The following is a 19,867-nucleotide window of genomic DNA, read 5'->3' on the forward strand; positions in this document are numbered from 1 at the left end:
CCTCAGCAACCCAGACAGAGCATCTGCGTGAAGGGTAGAGACAAGTCCTGTCTTTCCTTATATTCTCTGCAAACTTCGGTGGCAAAACAATTATTCTAAAGCCTGTAGCTGTTTGACAGGGGAGTAGTTCTGAAGCTGGGCGCTTCTGCTACGCTCCTAGTTGCTGAGTTGAGGGGCAAGCTCTGCAGAGCCTGCAGCAATGCAACAGGACAATAGCGGTGGTAGTATGGGAATAGTTGTGAAGCACGGTACGTTCCCAACAGAGCCACAGTAGCAGATGCTCCGAGCAGTCCAAGACCTGGCGTCTCTGGACAAACTGGTTTTGTCCATCGGGCAAGCAGCAACAGACGCTAAGTGTTCTAGTACTGAAGAAATCAGTTTGCGTAACATAGATATAAGCCAGGGCAACAAAGGTTAGGCCAGCATCTACCCACCAGCCAAGTAGATAATTACACTACAGAATAACGGCGCGTCTGGTTGACACCAGGAGAATTGCCCACCAATTTCCTTTATAAGGACCTTCCACAAATTGCGAACAGTTGCTTATATTAATGGGGCCTACAAAGAGGTGTGAACACCGCCCACCGCGTTGGCAACACAACTCAGTGGTCCATCGGCCGGTGCAGTACAAAACTGCGTTGCTCATATTTGTAAGTATGTTGTTCATATTTATAATTACGAGTAAATAAGTGTTTTAGTATTTTGAGCGCTTTCTGGTCTATCACGTCCGTAATTGCTCCATCATGGCAGGTGTGTTTTTCCTCCTGTGGATCCACGCAACTCGAATCGGTCAATCAACTCCCTGTGGGGCATCGGCGCCTGCTTGTTTCCACTTCACTCAGCAACAGGAAAAGGTTGGAGGGTTTTCTAGACAAATACTTGCTGAACCCACGCAAACGTTTCATTGTGATTCGGGGGTTTCCTTCATCGTGTAGACCTGGGCCCACAGGCACTGCGTCTTCGCTCAGTTGTACTCATGGTTTGAGCGGATATGGATGCTTCTGTGGTATTTATACGGGATTTTAACTACTAGCGAAGAATGCAGGCTATCAACGGCGCATCGTAGTGCTTTTGCTGCCCACTTTTGGCGACCTTGTGGGCCAACCAATCTTCGTGTGGCTAGGCTTCAATGCGTTGTTGGATCTACGCCCCGAGTTTTTTCCCCCTACAGTATTTCAAAGTCTTTGACACCAAGAAGGTGCCTTGGATGGGAACTTACGTCCGAAATGCAAGACTCAACGCAAATCCCGAGTCTTGCTGCTGCAGCTTCGGCTTACGGTAAAGCTGAAGTTATGCAGATGAGGGACAATGAGAACTATGAAAACAAGGTTGCTGATACAAAAGGGATGCTTCGGTCCCGGAAAAAAGGAAGCGTACACATTGCCTTGTGGACTGCACTGGTACTCCTGTTCGCTTGTGGTGTTTTGGGGGCTTCGCAGTACCTCATGGAGAGAAGGGCGCTTATTAATGCAGTGCACTTGTTCATTCGTGAGGGAAGACCAGATACGCCTTCTGGACAGCACCCTTCCACTTCACCATGGCTCCCTTTGAAGGACGGCGACGGGCCGCCCGAGCAAGGCCCCCCGCATTCGTTGCTGGACGATACGGGGAAGGTTGAGCATGTACATATGGCAGTGAGGATGCCAACTTCGCAGAATTTCGCTGCACATGACACTGTTACTGCACAATTTGAGGCGCAGAGCCACGTGAAATGGCTTGAAAGGCCACAAAGTGCAAAGGAAGGTCGGGAGATGCAGCCATTACCTTCATCGATTCCGGTTTCAGCACGAGATATTCCCAATACCGGATCACCCAGCCAACGTATTCCTTCTTCAAAACCCGAGGTCTTGAGGTCTGAACGACCGCAAGTGGCGGAGGGGATACGAACACTGCAGCCTACAGCTTCAGCTTCATACGCGGTAGAGCCTGGTACGCTTCCCACACAAAATGCCGCGCCCTTCGATCCAAAACTGCTGGACCGAGAGAAGCTTGCCTCCGCAACACAAAAAGGGAAGGAAGTTGTATACTTCGCGGCAGAGTTGGCGGCGCAGTATTTTTCTTCAAAGCCTGCTGGGGAAGCCTTCAGTGCGACTAACCGAAGAATGGCAGAAGCTGTAGGTGCGGTACTCTCGCAAGGGGCCACACGAGAATTGGTAGGCACTAGTATTTGCTTTTCTGACGTCGTGTCTGCCCCAGAGTATGCCAAACGGCAACTAGAGATCGTCCGCATTATTAAATTTGAACATAGCAGCATATTTGTAGCAGTTAGAGATGTACGCACGTATGCAGTGCTAACTGTCCGCATCCGCGTATTCGATACACTGCGTAGCTCTCCAAACAGGACGAAGGCTGTGGTGGAAGAAACGCAATCAACGACTCTTGCTCGTGGAGGTACAGATATGGACTTAGCGACGAGTCACAGCGGACTCTTGGTGCCTCTGTTTACAGCGAGCTTGGAGGGGCTGGCTGCAGAAACTGTGTGTGGTAATTACGTAGTTTTGAAGAACGCAGAAGCTTATGAGGAGCTCGTGGGAGACCTAGACAAGACGTTACCCACTTTGCGTGCGCCTGGACTCGATGCCAATTTAGGCATTAATTATGTAGCCCGAACGCTCGTTATCGAAACGCTTAACTTGCAAAGGTTAGGCGTTAGTCACAACCGCCTAGAATGGGCCAATCTGTTTGTAAACACAGACGGCACTGTTCTTTTGGGGGGGTTGGATGCAGTTACCCGTTTCGGAGACAGCCTACCTCTCTCCGCGAGGATGAACCCGCGATTTGTTGAGCCACAGCTAATGGCGGACTTAAAAAAATCTGAAGGAAGCGGATTCGCTGCCAAGGTTCATGAGAAGTGCGACTTGTGGAGCTTAGGGGTTCTCTTATACGAGCTCTTCAGTGGCAGACAATTTGAGGATATTTTGAGCCTTGAGGCGACGGGCTCCAACGTTTTAGCAATAGAGCTGCGGAACAGTGGGGCAGGCGAGAAGTGGCAACAGTTGGTCATTCGGCTGACCGAACCAAGCAGAGCCAAGCGAATTTCTTCTGAAGAGATCGTGCGCGAATTTGGGGGCCTTTTACAACTGGAAGACACATTTGAAATGGGAGGTACACCATGAAGACTGGGCCTAGGCGACTCGTGCTCCAATTGAAGCCACAAAGTGGCATGATATTTTCTCTTGGAAAGAAAGAGGTACAGCCCCCGTAGCTGGAGTATGGTTCCGCCGCTCCAAGTCCTTCCGCTTGAAGGTTGTCGCTCGCTCCGCCCCAAGGCGCAAACGTGCCAGTCCTGCTGCTTCACGCAGGCTAGTGAAGGTTGAATTTCCTGAAGCAGCAGCACATCTGTAGATACCACAAATATTCGTATAACCATTTTTGTCGCTTTGGGCGTTTATACAAGATTGGGGGACTGTCCCGGGGCAAACCTCCCCGTTGCACTTCGGCTGATCCTCAGGGGAATGGTGTAGTGTTTGTAGCTGGCTTTTAGAAGAATATAGCAAGTTTGATGCTGTCTAGTTCTTCGTTGGGGGCATCCGCTTCACGTCTTAACTTGGTCCCCTAAGTAGGCCGTTCTACGTAGCGCGTATTTCCTTCTACAAAGCGTGAGGGTGCACAGGTTGTCCCATCTACGATTGCATGCTACTGCATTCTTTACACGCAAGTGTATGGATGACGTTTTCATCAGCTAGCCCCGCACACAATCGCAAATCTGACTGAGGTCCGCGGTGCATCCATGTACTTTTTCATGTGTCATGCCCTGCTTGCACTCTGTGCCGAACAGAAACTTAGCAACAAACGAGCTGATGCGTCGCAGAGTGTTCGTTGCGCGTGGTTGTTGCACTGCGGATACTCGCAAGCGCGGGTCGCTGGTGGGAAATGCAACTGGGAACATAATGGCCCCCGATGTATGGTCCAGTTGAATGACACGCACTTTCCTTGCTCTTCCTTTAATGGGCAGGATGGGGGTAAGTGGTCAAAAGCTTTGTGCTCTAGTTATTTGTTCGTGGCCTCCGGTTTGTTCTTGATCTTTGCTTCACCTTAAGCGCGCCTGGTAGGAAGAGCGCTAGACATGTTCTGCGCTCTTTTGTTGCGGTTGTGAGTGACTGCCAACAGATACGCAAGGGTTAACTAGTTCGTTGATTAAAAGTGCAAGTTATGTGCAATGTACAGCAGCCCCAGATATGACTGGAGGTGGGGAAACCTTCCTGCTACCCAGTGTGCAGATCAGCAGCAGCAGCAGTGTTTTCGGGCTGAAGGAGAGATATGAGCCAAATAATGCTCCGGGAAAACTGTGATAGGAGGAAAAAGGGCGGGAACAATGAAACAAGTGGCTCACAAAACAGCCCGTTCATTGCAGTAAGAGCCTCCACATTGCAGGACGAGATCACATGTAACGCAGCTCAAGGTCGGCCCTTGGCGAGGTCTCCTTGCTCGTCCATGGCAAACGTCTATTTCTGGGTCACACATTGTAGACCCCACAAATAAATTACGGAGTAGGTGTTTTTACTCAAATCAGTAATGCAAAGGTCTCTAAGAGGCCTGCGCGAGCTCCTTGCGCGACTGGATCGACGCAAGGAATCCGTTCTTGCATGAAGTGCGAGAAATGGGAAGACCATACGACTCCCCCTGTAAAACTATCAATTTGTATTTTTTTGGGCTAGACTGAACACTACAACATCAGCGCGTGATGGATGCGAATTCAGGAAAACACAGGTAGGGCTACTGGCGCGGTTGGCTGTGGGAACGAGCACTGCCTGTCTAGCATTCCTCTCACGTTGATCTATGATGGGTCCGAGCTCCTTTGCTCCAAATTTTCCCCATCAAAACTGTTTTGCAGAAAGCAAGAAAAGCGTACCGTTTTGGGATTTATATGGTTTCTATACAGAGGCGTTCTTACGGTTGGGTGCTGTTGCCACAGCACCCACTGCGCCCAAGCGGGATTGTGTATGCCTGTCGATGCATGAGCTCTACGAAGTAATGCACAACCTTCGGTCTCAATGGAGTAGTGTGAAGAAGTGCTGTTTTCGCCGACAGGCATAAAGGGATCGAGGCGGCAGGGCTGCCGCTTGCAATGGGCCCCTCTGGCCCTGCTTGCAGCTAGGCTTAGGCTGAACTAAGTCTATCTTTGCTGGAAAAGTCCTCCAGCTGTCTTCTGCGTCTGTTTTCACTAAGGTTTTTAACGCGACAAAATGCCCTTGCACTTTGAAACGCTCTTGAAGGGGGGCAAGGCACTTTGGGGTGATGATGCAGTTGTAGCCGTGGAGCAGCCTGGAGAGTCGCGCCCTGCAACTGCAACAGGTGAAACGCCCGTGCACGCTGCGGGTAGCTCGGCCACACGCCCGAGCAATCGCTACAAGCACAGGCGAGCCGCCAGCTGGGCCATACTGAGTACGGTGCTTGCCCTAACAGTCTTCGGAGCAGCACGGCCTCTTGTCACGAGAAGGGCTACATCGCGGCAGAAAATGAGGGATAAGGTATCCCTCGTCCACCATTTGCTGAGGGCGTCAGAGGAAGACCAGCACAAGGGACAGCGACAAGCATCGCTGTTCCCCTCCCGCATTGACCCGGGGCACTTTGCCAGTTTTGAGCAAGGAGGCGAGCTCTCCGAGTTCTCTAGTCCTCAAGAAGACAGTGGAGGAAGTGAAGTATCGGAGGTCTCTAGCCCTGAAGAGGAGAAAAAAAATTTCCAGCCTCCAGCCTGGACGTCCGTTGACCATGTGGAAAAGATACCGTCCGTGGATGAGCCTGAGGGTAACACTTCTGTAAAGACGTTGCGAGCGCAAAAAACTGTTGCGGGAGTTGCCGAGGCACTGATTAAGAGTTCTGCTCAGCGGCCCCTTGAAGCTATTCTTACCCCTGCGCAGGTACGGATGGCAGAAGCCGTGGCGGAAACGCTATCAGGAGGAGCCACGCGAAATCTTATCGGCTTGAAGATTCACCTCAGCAACTTGCTGCCTCTGGGCCAGCCCGTCGTTCCCGGCGAGTTCAAATCCCCCCTGAAGATCACGCGCATTGTGGGCTCTGGAGTGTCTAGCCTTCTTGTTGAAGCTCAGGACCTTGCAGCGGGCAGATATGTCACGCTCCGCGTGCATGTGTGCGCAGCAAAGGAAAGCCAGCTGCTCTCCGTGGAGGCAGCGAACTTGTGGGTAGACCAGGCTATAGAGACAAGGGGCTTTGTTCTCGCTTGCGCAGGAACCCCAGCGGTGCTGGCTGCAAACCTGCGGGGCCTACTCGTGGCAGACCACGTAGGCAACCTAGGTAATCTACCCCCTACTGAGTCTAAAAGCACAACTATGGTGTTTCAGCGTGTGGATCTTTACGGAAGGTTGCTAACTGACCTTAGGGGCGTTGTCTTTGCTTTGCAAGCACCTTTGTGGGAGATCGCGCAAGCCAAGGAATACATCGCGCGTCGTCTTCTTCTCCAAACGTTGCATTTGCACGAGGCTGGAGTAAGCCACAACAGCCTCACGTGGAGCAACTTTTTCCTTAACGAGGATGGCGAGTTTTATTTGGCTGGAATGGATGCAGCAGTGAGAATTGGGGAACGGCTGCATTCGCGAGCGCAGTTGGAAGTTCGTTACACCGAACCCCAGCTCTTGTCCCACTACAAGAAGTCCGTGACGGAGGGTGTGGCTGCTTTTCCGCATGAAAAGAGTGACATGTGGAGTCTAGGAGTCCTTCTCTATGAGCTATTTACTGGTGAAGCATTCAGCAAACGACTCAGAAACGAACTCGTTAATGGCGAAGTGTCCAGTTCCGAGCTAGCGAGCCGCTTGGAGCAGACAAGCGCCAGCCCCAGGTGGCAGCAACTCACCCTTGAATTGCTCCAACCAGAGAGAGACGATCGCATTTCAGCCGAAGAGATATTTAATTATTACGGGGACCTCTTTCAGAAATACTGAAGGTGAACAAGCCCGTTTGCTCCAAGCAGAACAGGGACGCCGCTCTCCCCACTCGCTGAACAGGCGTCGTCATCTATTATAACGACTTCCCTACAGGTATTAGCGCGGCGGAAATAAGGTGGAAAAAATGGACAGTTGGAGCGTTTGCTTTAGTTTCGCACTATTTCTGCCTGCGACATTCCTTGCCCTATCTGGGTCCAACACGAAAGGACCGCAACGTTTTTCCGAAGCCTTTCGTGAAGGAATGCGGCTTCAGGGCTGTTCATGTCGTAGACTGAAATCATGATTAAGGTAAAATGCACAGCAAAAAGGCCAGTGGCGTATCTCGTGCAGTTTCGAGCCTGTCGCAGACAGATCTCTTCCTGGAGAGCTGGCCTGTGCACGGGATTCTGCACTACTCGGTATTTTTCCTAGGGGTACCGTTAAAGGCGCATGCATCGGTACTTGCTGTTCGGGTTTGGGCTGTTTATCTAGCCGGAGGATTTTGCTGGCTGTTTCGCCTCGAGTGAAAATGGTTGGCGAGTCGGTTGGTCCAGGCCATGTCCAACATGCCGATGCATTTTCAGCGAAACGCAGCAACGCCCGGCGTTTCATGTAGTATAAGCATAAATTTGGATGGATAGAAGCTGAAGATAATTTTTTTTTAACTAGAGAGGGAAACGAATTTATGGCGGCAGTAGCTAAGAGGCACCTCTAGTGGTCTACCCGACTCTCCCACTAGCCCGCTGGCCAGCCTGATACAGCTTAGCAGCTGAGGCAAAGGCCCATTTCTTTCTCCAGATTGAAACATTTTGTTTGTGTGAAACATTTGATATCTATCAGTTATCTGGTAATAGTTTTGGGCTTTTCGTGCGCAATACACGTTAGTAGAAAGTGAATCACCGTCTCACCCCTTCAGGTCTAATTCGCCAATTGGTCCCTTGACTCGTTCCTCCCGGCAAGTGAGTGAAGGCATTTTCAAACTCCGTAAGAATTTGAGGGCATCCAAGCACTATTATACGTGAAAATCTTGAGTCTAAGTGCCATGTTGCGACACTTTTAGCCGGTATCGACGCGTCGAAGTGGTGTTCTGTGGACAGTAAACGGCTAGCTTCCCTGCAACTTCACGTATCTCGAGTGAAACTGAACTAGATATCGTGTGGATTGCTGTGCTGAATTTTTAGACGAAAATGGATTCCAGTAATTCTTTACAGAGTAAGCTGGAATGTCCTGGGGAGCGACGGAATGCAGGCCTGAGGGTGGTGACCTTGGTATATGCTGCTCTGTCCATATATCTAATGACACAAACTGCGCATCCGACGGGTGTTGGAAAATATCCCACAGCACTCTCTCTGATTACGGCCACTAACGCCTTCGCCCTCATTGGCAGCATCTTTGGCTTCCTCGTGACTCTGCCCGCGTGCATGCAGAAGACACTGGGGAGCCTGACAGTCTTATGCTTCACGGTCTCCTTCTTTCTTGGGGTAGCTTCTATGCTATCAGTCGTCTTCAGCTACTTCAGCGTCTACTGGATCGTTTTCACTTGTGTGCACGTCTTCTTTTCAATGGTGGCCGTAGGCGCTTCTTATGCACATTTCAGGGGACTCGCCAGCCAGGAAAAGCTTGAGGAGACAGTTCCTATAGCTGCGTCGCTCCCCCAAGTCACGGAGTCGGTTTAGCCACTGGCCAACACAATTTTCGGACAATAAAAGGCAGAGGCAGGCAGTGCGTGAGGACCCTCCCCCTTAGGAGAGCCACGAAGGCGTGACTTCCGGAGGCCGCAATTTCTCCTGCTGCGAAATCGTACCGGCACATGCTTGCCTTTGTACTTGTTTGAGAACATGTAGCCAGGCAAGCATATATACAGCATCTCTCAATGCGTGAAGCCTCGTACAGAGCGCTAATGTTTTAATAAGTCGAGAGATGAAGTTTTTACTACGTGCATTCCAAACATTTGTTCGTCGTTGGACGCCTAGGGGCTGTTCCTCGCCTTGAGCGGATTCTCCATTGGGCACAGTTAATACTGACGCCCTAAGGGTGAAGAACCTCAAGTGGCTTCCTTTTGTTTTCTGAATTTCGCAATGAAAAAACCAATGGTTTGTCCTGATGGGCAGAAGCGTTGCACGGGTATTTTGTTTTGAGGTGGCTGTGCACCTGGGAAGTAGGGCTCTGGAGGTTCTACCGTCAGTGGCAGATTTTCGAGGGCCCAAAGGACGTTATCCTCATTTTCTGCCCAGCTAATAGAACATGTAGAGTACACTAAAACACCTCCTGGCTTCAAAAGGGCGCATCCTGCAGCTAGAAACTCCCGCTGGTAGCGGGCGGCCTCCCTCACGGAGTGCATGTCCACGTCGTCGTAGACAATGCGTGGCCTGAGGCCAAGTCCCGTACAGGGCACATCTGCCAAGACTTTATCAAAGCTGTCCTTGAGCTGAGTAGGGGCTCCGAGAGAACACTGCCACTTGTTCTTGGCGCTATCCCCTTGAATGCACTCAACAGCTGATGCACCAAGAGAAGCCAAGTGGGCCTTCATCTCTTCCATTCTCTTCTTACTCCTTTCTACGGCCACTACTACTCCTCTATTCTTCATCAGAGACGCGAGGTGAGAGGTCTTGTGCCCAGGAGCGGCACACATGTCTAACACCAGCTCCCCTGGAAGAGGAGATAAAACGAACCCCGCAACGCACGAGGGCAACTGCTGCGCTACTACAGAAGCAGGCAGTGACGATAGGTCGCAAGCGCTGCGAAGCACACAAAGTCACAGTGCAGTATCAATATGTGTCTGGAAATAGCCAACTGCAGCAGGCCACTTTCCCCCTCTCTTCCACGTGCATAACGGGGGAGTGGGGACGGCGACTGGCAGTCATCACCAGCCACCACATCACAAGATCTGAGCTCGAGCTGAGAGAGTGTGCAAATGACCCATAAATGCTTGGAAACATACAAAACAAGGTCTGCGAGCATCCACGCATGCATGCATGCAGGCGCTGCAAGGTACATTTCAGCGTCACGGCAGACTTCGGCGTGAGCTATCTAGACTTTCCTCTTTGCAGACAAAGCGAGACCGGTACGAGATTCACGCCCGACATGTGCATACCTTTCCATTCTAATGGCCAGGCCCTTGCTGTGAAGGAAAACATCTTTGAGCGATTGCTCCAGGGTGCCTCTTCCACAGAAAACACCCCACTTTTCTACCTCGCTCCTTCTCTCTCCATGTAAATATGCACCCCTCAGGAATGCTAACGAACGCATGCACGTGGCCGCGCAGCCTGGTGTGTTCTTGCTAGGCCTAGGAATAGCCCACACCGATACCACTGAGCCCAGCCTGCTGCCCGGCTCAGCTGCAAGGACTCCCGGGGCATATACGTGGGCACCTCGAAGTACAGCCTGCCCGCACTGGGGGCCTACAACCACCATTACGGGGTTGTTTTGCCGGCAGGGGGCTCCCATGTCCTCAGTCACCTTCTTGGGGTTTCCCCGTACCTCGTCTTCCGCAGCTAGTTCCTGCGTATCTGGGAAGTCCATGTTGAGAGCTGAACAACGTTTGGAGGAACCTTCAGGGGCTTCTTTTGGGGGGAATATGAGGATGTCCGGGAACTGGGGGTGTACGTGACCCTTCATTCCAATGCATTGCTCAGCCTCTGCAAGTGCAACTGAGCTGTCTGTACACTTTATTCTGTTAACCCTCAAGCTTCTGGCGGGTGCGGGGACAAGGAGATTGTCGATAAATGAATCGAAAGAGAAAGCTGCTTCGGGACAGTAGGGACACTGAAGCTGCAGGTGATTGTAAACCTCAGGACACAGGAGGTCCCTCACACCAAAGAAACCGCTCTTTCTTGTTTCTTCCATTTGAACATAGTCTACAAGGGGGTTCAAGACGAAAAGCAAGAGCGAAAAGTGCGAGGGAAGGAGGAAACGAAAGCTAACAAGCATGAAAAAAGTGAATGAACGGAAAAACGGGCTGACAATTACATCCGGTGCACCCTCCCTCTTCCTGACATACGCCATGCAAAGTTAGCGGATCCTATTCTCCATTACAGACTCAAAGTAAGAAAGGCAATTACGAGTAACCATTCCAGTTTGAGGCGAATCGAAGGGACTTCTTTTGTATACCGCTCACTGCGAGGAAAAGGCGATCCACGGAGACGACGGGCTCGCAGTTTCGACCCTCTCCTGCACAGTGTTTGAACAAATGAAAGGGCCTGAAACCAAGAACAGTAAAAATACACTTCGCTGCCCCAGGCATTCGATGCTTGTTTGGAGGGCACACCTGCGCCAGATAAATGAAACCAAAGTAAGCACAGTGGGAAACTCTGTAGATCATCCCCTCAGAATATTTCAATCTATTCCAAGCTGAATATGTAAAAGCCTTTACAGCATCCCTCAGTTCTTAATTAATGTGGTGGCAGCGTGGGGCGCCTGCTGTACCAGCTGAGTCTACGTGCAGTACGGTCAGCTGGGCTCCATGTCTCCATTGAAATTGACAAGATGTTGCTTTGACTCTCTCTATTTCATTAATTGTTCATGAGGTTTCCATCATAGGAGCAGAGGAAACAAGCATTGTGCGCCGACCTGAACCACTGTTGCGCATCAGGGGGCCCCACTTGGTCCCCTTCTCGAAGCTCTCCTGCCTTGGCTTCGGCTCATCATTGGAGAGTCCCTGTCTGGGAGTAAGTAGGGAAATGTCGTCGCTCTCTCAAAGCCCCCAGTATTACCCCAACTTAACACACGCAAGCGGCGAGGGGCCCCCATCACTCTTCACTCGCGGAAAGGAGGCAAGCGGCAGGCTCCGCGGTTCGAGTGTGTGTCTCCCAAGTGCATCCTTTTCTCAGTCGCCTTCTTCTGGAGCATCCACGGGTGGCCCCTCCGGGGGCCTTTCCACAGGCTTCTCCGGGGCGCCTTCTGCAAGTGAGGGCCACCTGGGCCACTTGCTGTACTCAATCGCTCTAGCGCGGAATGACAGGTCTCGGGTGTCTGCGCTGTTGACTCTGGAGGCTAATTGTGTGTCGCTTCTTTCGGACACACAACGCCTACATGCGGCCTTCACTGCCTTGGACGCTATTGTCTGCAATGCCGTGCCGTTCACCCTTAAGACGGGGGGCTCAAGAAGAAAAACTTCTCAGGGAGGGGGAGTCTCAGCAAAGCCAGCAAAAAATGCAGCGAATGCGGGCCCGCCGAAAAAGGGGGACTCTACAGGAGCCCCCGCCGCAGGCAGCAGTTCATATGAGCTGCAAGGGGGCCCCCCAAGCGGCCCCGTCGGACAGCCAGCGGCGGGGAATGGCATAAGTAGCTCTCAGGGGAGAGAAGTAGCAGCAACAGCAGCAGCAGAAGCACAAGTCGCAGGAGCAACAGCAGCACCAGAAGCGGCTGGCTTGGCTGCAGCTGCGACCCCAGCAGCAAGGCCAGACCTTCTTGAGCTTCCCCAGCGATGGCAGCCGCAGCAGAAGCGGAGGGGAGAAGAGCTTGCCATTCCCGGGCCCGAGTCGCCAGAAGCTGCTAGTCCAGGGCACCCACTCACCTGCAGCAGCGACTCAGTGGCATCTGCTTCTCCCCCTGAGCCGGCCTCTCCCCCTCCGGATATTCCAAGCAGCAGCAACAGCAGCAGCAGTATGAACAACACCAAGAGCTTAACAGCTAGTCGCCCTCCGTGCCCGCCTCGCGTCTCCTCGTCCGAGTCTTATGTGGTGGTTCGCCGCCCCTTTTCAGTGTTGTCTCGTCTGCTGTCCCTGCAGGTCTGGGTCTCCATCGCAGTGACCCTTGACTGCTTTCTCGTCGCCCCCAAGTGGCTGCAGCGCCTTGTGGGGTTGCTGCATGCGCTCGCCAGGAGCGGCGGGACCACGGCGGACCAGCCCATCCGAGCGACTGCTTGCAGCTGCTTGGAGGAGCTGGAGCTGTCTCACCCAGGTGACCTTCGCAGCACGCACAGGGTAGTGGGGGGCCTCGGGGCTTCTGCTAGGAGTCCGAGGAGAAGGTTAATGCTGGGGGTTTAGGACTAGCGCCGCTCATGAAGCGGAATTTAGCGCCTTGGGCAAGCAGGGGTTCGCAGCAGCAAGTTAAGCCGTGTGCAAGTATAGCTGCGAGGTTAAAAGGGAAGGGAGATGAACTGAGAGTTAAGTTCGGCCCACGAACTTCAGCTGGTGCTGCAGTGTCTCTACAGTCCCTGGCTGCGGCTGCTGCGGCGTCTGATTACCTCTTTGCAGGGCTGCTTTTTCCTCTGTTGGGGCCGGAGGGCTTGGAAGGTCCTCTCAGCGCTTCTGCCGCGGGCACTTTCGAGCTCTGCCGCTCACTTTGCCTCTGGGGGCCCCAGGGGCCCCCTAAGGGGCCCCTCTTCCTTGTGGATCTTCTCCAGAGGGAAGCGCAACTCGGGGGAGAGGCTTGTGCCGTTCTGCTGCTGCGCTGCATGCGCCACCTTTGTGAAAATGTAATTTGTGAGGGACAGATCACAACGGAAGAGACGCAGGAGGAACGAACAGAGGGCACAAGCCGTGTTGAAGGGGAAGGGCCTTCTGAAGGCCCTTGTGCGCATTTAGACATCAGCCCTGAAGGCACCGCGGATCTTAGCAGCAGGGGTGTGAGTGGGGACCGGCAAATGCTCAAATTCAGTCTGGAGCCTGACACCAATGGGACACACACAGAAAGGCCTCCAGAAGGCCCTTTAGGACAAACGCCAACAAAAGGAGGGGAAATTCCGCAGATGGCTTTGCATTACAGAAGTATGACCCACCCATGATGGACTCTAAGTTTCCAAGCTTCAGAAACTGCGGGCACAGCTGCTGGGCTACGAGAATTAGTGGCACCAACTGCTTCCTCAGGGGCAGCATCATCAGCAGCAGCAATAGAAGAAGCAACAGCAGCAGCAAGTGTAGCACTTGAGGAGCCCCGCTTTTGTACATCCTGCATTTGCCTTCAGTCCCTTCGATCGGCGTATCCGCCGTGCCTCTTCCCGCTATAACTCTCAGCAGCAGCAGGGGCAGCACCAGCTCGAGGCCACCGCGGCTGGTGCGGTCTTTGACTCTCTTCTTAAAGAAGGCGCTTGCTTTGGTCCTGGAGGGGCTGTGGGGCTACGGGGATTGGGCGCAGGCGTCCGTATGCATGCAGCTTGCCTTCTTCTCTCGGTAGGGCCTTGAAGCGTTTATTAATAAAGGAATATCTGCTCAAATCAGGAAGGGATGGAGACAGTTACTGTCGTTGGGGCTTTCTCCCTGTCTCTTCATCCGTGAGCCAAGAGAATCATGAAGAATTGGTTTTTGCGTGGTGCGTCTTACTGTGTTTGTTTTGTGTGTCTCGCGTGTGCAGCCTTCTCTGCCTACCTGCCTTTTCATCAGTTAATGTCTTGCTTCCGTTTCTCTTCTCATCTCGTCTACACCTCATCCATGCGTGGGCACTCCTCGTTGAGGCCCTGGGACCCCCATCCGCAGGCTGCGGCCAGTGCCCCCAAAGGGCGCGTTGCCCCTTCACCAAAGCAGTTGGTCCCCACGCAGCTCTGCTAGAAGAGAGACTCAGGGGACTACTGCAAGACCAAACGCTTAGCCCACACGATCGCGTTCTCTGCATCAGGTAGAACTGAACCAATTCCCTAAATCCTGTAAATACTTGGTACTCGCTCGAAGCCTTTGGAGTTCACGGTTTGGATTTCATGATTTGCAGTGTGTTTGCAGGTGGTACATGGCTTTAATGCAGCATCCTGATTTTTCAGCGGCATTTTCTTCGGCCTCCCCCTCCGTATTTTGCCCGTCAGCAGCTGACCCGCCTTCTGTGAAGGAGCACCTGCTGCAAGCTTTGTTGCTGCGCTGCAGCAGCCGCAGCAGCACCAGAAAAGGCTCGCCAGCAAACCTATACGATGTCTGTGGAGTCATGTACGAGTTCAGATGCGTCCGAAAAGCCCCGGAAATTCATGCTGTAGTTTTTAGGTTCCTGCTAAGGAGCGTTCTCATGCCTCATCTCTACAGCCCTCAGTTGCAGGTGTTTCTCTGCGAGCACCTCAGGTAAGCACAAAAAGTCAAAGGGATTCCTAAAGGTCATTGCGCTTTCAGCGGCATTAGTGGTATTCTCGTCTTGGGGGTTTCGCAGGCCTGTAATTGCATTGTGGCCTAGAGCTGCCCGCAGACGCCTTGTTGGAACCACAAGCGCCCGGCTGACCTTATGATTTCACAGAGATGCATGGAAGCAGACTTAGATACACTTCGGAAAGAAAGATGCGAAAGCCTGAGTGGCTGATTCTGCTGCATCTGCTCGTGTTTCTACTGCGGCGAAATGGTCCCTTAAAGTAAGAACAGCAACAAGGGAAACTGAGACGCCGCGTCGTTTGTGGTGTTGCTGTCGGCGGTTTCAGGTGCCACCCTGTAGAGCTCGGGCCAAGCGTATTGCTGCTGCTACACCATGCCTCCCGCGCTGCTGCAGCTACTGCTGCAGCTGCGTGCAAGGGACCCCGTCTCAGCGGCCGGTGTTTGTGGACTATCACGCTTTCTTCAGTCTGCGAGTCTCTGTTGCTTCCTCTTGTATACTTTCTTGAGACTGTTGAGCCCGCCGAGGACTTAGTTTGTTTTTCTCCCTTGATTTTTGAGCTATCGGTTTACCCAATGATTCCGCCGCAGCGACTTTTGCCCCTCCTCAGACGCCTGAGTCTTACAGCTACTGCAGCAGATAAAGGAGACAGTTCCCGCAGCTGGCATGCTGCTCTTTGTGTCCTCGCGGTGACTAAACAGGTGCATTTACGAACGAAACACAGGAGGCGCCTATAGAGAGCATAAAGCCTTGAAATCTGGTGTTATGGTGAGGACGGGCTGCGTGACATAGCCGACAAAGTCTCCTTGCAAAAGCTTTTTCAGCTGATCATTTGACTGCCCCTACCAGCTGCTACTTTTTTTGCCTTTGCTGCTGCAGCTGCTGTTGACCCACAGGGGGAGCACTGAAGTTAGAGACGGCGTCGGAGAGTTTCTTCAGACGATCTCTCTGGGCCCTGGGGAGTTGGATACCCGGCAAGAAGCTGAGCTTCTGCTGCGAGCACTTAACAACGCCAGCGCCAATGCACTCAGTGAGACGCTGCTGCAGCTGATGCTATTAATGCAGGCTCGAATGATGATGTTGCAGCCGAGGCTGCAGGAAACCAGGAATAGTCCCTTTCAGCTTTTGCCGCTGCTGTGCTGCCGGTGGGACTTTATGCTTTAAATGTTTCGGTTGCTGCTGCTGCAGTGGCGCTGCTGACCCCACAGGGAGGCGAACCAGAGCCACTCGTCGAGCGCTATCTTTCTCATGTCTCCCCGCCACAGTTCCGGTGAGTACCGTAGCTTAGGAAGCAGGTAGTTTCACACTGCTTGGTACGCCACCGCCTCCCTTCCCCTCCTATTCTTGTACCTGTGCTGTTGCCAGTATGCCCCGTGCTGCTGTCGAAGGTACTGCCGGTGGTGGAGGGACATCATAGGCCCAAAATGCCCTCACTGTTGCAGTGCTTCAGCGCAGTGGTTTCATTTTATAGATCCATGCTGGATGCTTTTGGCACCACTGGTTGTGCTGCCGCCACTCGCATTGCTACGAATGTTCCCTGTTAGCTATTACTTGCTGCTGCTTGCACCGGTGTAGCTGATACTTCTCGTCAAAGCTGCGCTTCTCCTGCACTGGAGATTTATATTCCTGCTCGTTTCCAGTTTTGTGTCTGCGCGCCAACGGTGGGGCGCTGCACATAATTTGTAAGCCCTAAACCATGGGCTCTGTTATGAACCGAGGTTATCTCTGTTTGCACAGATTTAATGGCTCTGTCCCATTCCTTTCTCTCTGCAAATCCACGCGAGAGCGCCGGCTTCTTTGTGGGCTGCTAGACGAGCAATCAGCTTTCTTCCTCACTCCAAAGAGCCCCCCAGGGGGCCTTCAAGGAGGCCTTGCAGGAGCACACGAGGCGCCTACGAGCCCTCTTCAGGGAGAGCTTCAGGACTTACACAAGCAGAAGGCTTGTTTTGAAGCTGTATACAACCAGATGCACGGAGGCCCTGCCATCGAGGTAGTTTTCACTGGCTCAGCGACTCCTGCTGTTGTTGTTCTTGTTGCTTTTGTTTTCATCTAAATCGACACGTTGGCCCACGCAGTCAGATACAATTCAAAAGCCGCTGTCTGTTCGCTGGTCGGCGCTGCTGCTGCTTGTATTAGCGCATTTGTATGCTCATGCTTCGTGTCTCTCGTGCAGGCGCTGACATACGGCAGGATAACCCCATCTGATAAAGAGGCACTCCCAACCGGGGTTTGCTGGGGTGGACCTCGTGAATTGTTACAGGGGCCTTCAGCGGTAGCGGCTTACTACAACTTCTTGGCCTCTCACTCCTTTTCCGTTTGTCTGCCGTTTCGCTTGAGGGCTATAGGAACACCCTTTGCGGGCCTGCACAAGGCTCTGGACGGAACTGGGGCCTCGGCTGGAGCCGAACCGGGTGGGGCCCCCTTGCGCTCAATTGGGGGCTGTCAGGGATCCTTTAGCCTGAACGCTCTGTACTCTATTGAGTTGTTCTTCTCTCACTCTCCCCACTACCGTCCGCTCCACAGTGTTTGCATACCTTTCCTGCAAAGCCCAATAGCAGGGCCTGAAGGCGGGACTGCGGTAGGCGCTCAGGCGGAGGCGTGGAGCCCCCTTACGAAAAGTGAAGAGAAGATACTCCAAGAGGCCTCTGAGGACGCATTTCCGTTTAACTACGAAATAATCCTCAAGTATGAGCTGCTGCTGCTGGGGCTGCTACTGTTGGCGCTGCTGCCAAGACTGCCACTTGCTGTACATTCTATCTTCTGTTCGCCGTGTCTGCAGTGCGTGTCACTGAAAACCACCGACAGCGGGGCCAGCAGCAGAAAGACTAAAGGCGTTCTCGACTATTCTGATTGTTCGTACTTTCGTTCTATTTCGTTAGACGACAGATGGTCAGCAGCTGAGGGACTGCGCTTGCGTGCGCTCTGAAACGTGTGTGTTTAGGCTTGAGCCCCTTGAGCCCGTGCCCACCGTCATATCTGTGGGGGTTCGATTCAGTGATGAAAGAGGCGCCACGTACTCGGGCAGCTTGCCGCCCTTTTCCGTTTCCTTTCAGGACCTTTTCCTGCCGGTCTGCGCATTTGCTGTTCTAGCTATTGCTGATGCCGCTGACCGTACGACTCTTTGTGCTGGACGTGGTCTGTGGTTTCCTGTATGTCAGTGACCTTGTGTGAGATTTCTCCTTGTAAAGAGTAGCTTTCAGTCGCATTCAGCGCGTCCCTCTAGTCAGCTTGATGGCGGGTTTGTGTGTCTTTCTGCTGCGTGTGTCCCCGGGTCACTGTGGGCACTCAGGTCTGCGCACCCCCCGAATTCCGTGCCGTTCTTTTTGATGCCATATGGAAGAAGACGGATACTGCTAAATCGGTCAAGGTCTGCACTTTGCGGTGTAAAGCCTAGAACGAGCGATTTTGTAGTGTTACTAAGATCTGCTGGCGTGTGCATCAGAGTTGGATCCTGCCACTATACCTCACTCTATGGGTTTCCAGTTTGTGTTCCTGGTTGTTTGTGCTCGGAAATCTGACTTTGGAGCTGTTGTGCCTTTGCGGTGTGTACAGACGCTTGACTTGAAGAGCACAGTGGTGAAGCAAATGATCGAAATGTCTTTGAGACCCTTTTTAATTGAAGAAGACTTCTCAGTAGAGACAGAAGCCTTCGACTTCTGTCGGGTGCGTTTTCGTGCTTTTACGAAGCGAATGTCTAAGCGGCATCTCTATGCACTCTTCGCTTGAGGTCTCGCCCCTTTCTTACGACAAGGCACATGCATGCGACTGCACGCGTGTGGTTGCATGCTGTCTTGCACACAAGTAGTGCCCTGGGTCCTAGGGCATAAGAGCTCTGCGTGCAGTCCTTCCTCAAGTGCATTGATTGGTTACGTTCGATACACGCTCCACTGCAGCCGTAGCCGATGCCTGATGTCTGCGCATGCAAGCAGGACCAGTACCTACACGAGTACCCGGAACCTCTAGGTGAGGCAGGTGAGGCTTCTTCGGCAGCATTTGCATTAGGAGCCGCTCCCCTAGATGGCGCCACAGTAGTGGAAGCGCCGAGTTCCCCGTCCGTGCCGGGGATTGTTTCTGGCCAAGGGGCTCTTCAGGGGGTAGACTGGCAAGCAGCAGAAGTCCCAGACATGGCAGATAATGCTGATACTGCCGCATTCGACGTATTCGTGGATGACTATTTCAACGGCCAAGTCCCTTACAGCGATATCTTCAAAGACTCTACAGACACCGAAAGAAGCGTGCAGGGCGGGCTGGATGCCTCCTCTACTGAGGCTTCAGGAATCCCCGTGCAATCCCCTGCCACTGGGCCCCAACTAGATACCATGCGTGCACTTATCTTCCTCCCTCCACGCTACCACCTGTTGTTCAAGTTCACTGTTTCCCCCAAAACCACTTTAGTTCGCTGCGCTACAGACAGGTGGGAAGCGCTGGGCTACCTCGACGCCTTCTTCTCGAGTTGCTACGCACTAGCCCTCTCTGCGGGCCACTCGGTGGGTCCTTGATCAACGGAACACCACTGAAGGCTCCGGAAAACCCGGCTTCCCCTTAAAGGCAAAAGCAGAGTGTTTGTTTTCCGATGTATGCCAAGACATGGTAGCGAACGCCAGCGCAGATATGTAAATGCTAGCAGAGGCAGGTCAGGGTGCCATGTTGCCATACTTCTAAGGTACAAGCGCTCCACTTTTCAACCGCTAGTTGCCATTTGAAGGCTGCCAACATAATAAGTGCGGTTTAATTCGACACTGATGCCACTGATACTCAATAAATCGGCACCTAACTACAGAGCTTTCACGGTTAGAGTGTCCAATTACCGACTTGGCGGCCTCACTGCCCACAGCGCGCCTCCGAAACCAAGGTCTTCCGGGCTCTCCGTGTCAGACCCCAGCAAGGTGTTTCGACTCTGGCTGTCGGGCGAACACAGAGCACCGTGGGGCAGCAAGTACGGTTTCGTCCAGTGGGCCTCGCTGCCTAACGGGGGCGACACATAC

General features: G+C 52.8%; 6 protein-coding genes across 6 annotated transcripts; 5 read left to right on the plus strand and 1 right to left on the minus strand.

The window, feature by feature from the left end:
• Window positions 1–995: 995 nt before the first annotated feature.
• Window positions 996–3,116, plus strand: ETH_00000075 (uncharacterized protein; the record flags this gene model as incomplete). The annotated part of the gene is made up of 1 exon (XM_013377774.1): window positions 996–3,116. The coding sequence occupies one exon, from the start codon at window positions 996–998 to the stop codon at window positions 3,114–3,116; it is 2,121 nt and encodes a 706-aa protein (XP_013233228.1).
• Window positions 3,117–5,186: 2,070 nt separating this feature from the next.
• On the plus strand, window positions 5,187–6,899 carry ETH_00000080 (uncharacterized protein; the record flags this gene model as incomplete). Its single annotated transcript, XM_013377775.1, has 1 exon — window positions 5,187–6,899. One exon carries the CDS (start codon window positions 5,187–5,189, stop codon window positions 6,897–6,899), a length of 1,713 nt encoding a protein of 570 aa, XP_013233229.1.
• Window positions 6,900–8,068: 1,169 nt separating this feature from the next.
• Window positions 8,069–8,557, plus strand: ETH_00000085 (uncharacterized protein; the record flags this gene model as incomplete). The annotated part of the gene is made up of 1 exon (XM_013377776.1): window positions 8,069–8,557. The coding sequence occupies one exon, from the start codon at window positions 8,069–8,071 to the stop codon at window positions 8,555–8,557; it is 489 nt and encodes a 162-aa protein (XP_013233230.1).
• Window positions 8,558–8,925: 368 nt separating this feature from the next.
• ETH_00000090 (NOL1/NOP2/sun family protein, putative) lies at window positions 8,926–10,727 on the minus strand (the record flags this gene model as incomplete). The annotated part of the gene is made up of 2 exons (XM_013377777.1): window positions 8,926–9,619; window positions 9,976–10,727. The coding sequence occupies 2 exons, from the start codon at window positions 10,725–10,727 to the stop codon at window positions 8,926–8,928; spliced, it is 1,446 nt and encodes a 481-aa protein (XP_013233231.1).
• Window positions 10,728–11,560: 833 nt separating this feature from the next.
• On the plus strand, window positions 11,561–16,156 carry ETH_00000095 (uncharacterized protein; the record flags this gene model as incomplete). The annotated part of the gene is made up of 8 exons (XM_013377778.1): window positions 11,561–12,782; window positions 12,869–13,591; window positions 13,789–13,993; window positions 14,175–14,435; window positions 14,537–14,863; window positions 15,211–15,571; window positions 15,762–15,912; window positions 16,071–16,156. 8 exons carry the CDS (start codon window positions 11,561–11,563, stop codon window positions 16,154–16,156), a joined length of 3,336 nt encoding a protein of 1,111 aa, XP_013233232.1.
• A 422-nt stretch (window positions 16,157–16,578) lies between these two features.
• ETH_00000100 (uncharacterized protein) lies at window positions 16,579–19,381 on the plus strand (the record flags this gene model as incomplete). The annotated part of the gene is made up of 6 exons (XM_013377779.1): window positions 16,579–16,872; window positions 17,056–17,567; window positions 17,824–17,950; window positions 18,172–18,249; window positions 18,435–18,545; window positions 18,812–19,381. The coding sequence occupies 6 exons, from the start codon at window positions 16,579–16,581 to the stop codon at window positions 19,379–19,381; spliced, it is 1,692 nt and encodes a 563-aa protein (XP_013233233.1).
• Window positions 19,382–19,867: the final 486 nt, after the last annotated feature.

The sequence above is a fragment of the Eimeria tenella genome, genomic scaffold (genome assembly GCF_000499545.2).
Source record: "Eimeria tenella Houghton genomic scaffold, Eth_scaff62, whole genome shotgun sequence".
Classification (NCBI taxonomy): Eukaryota; Apicomplexa; class Conoidasida; order Eucoccidiorida; family Eimeriidae; genus Eimeria; species Eimeria tenella.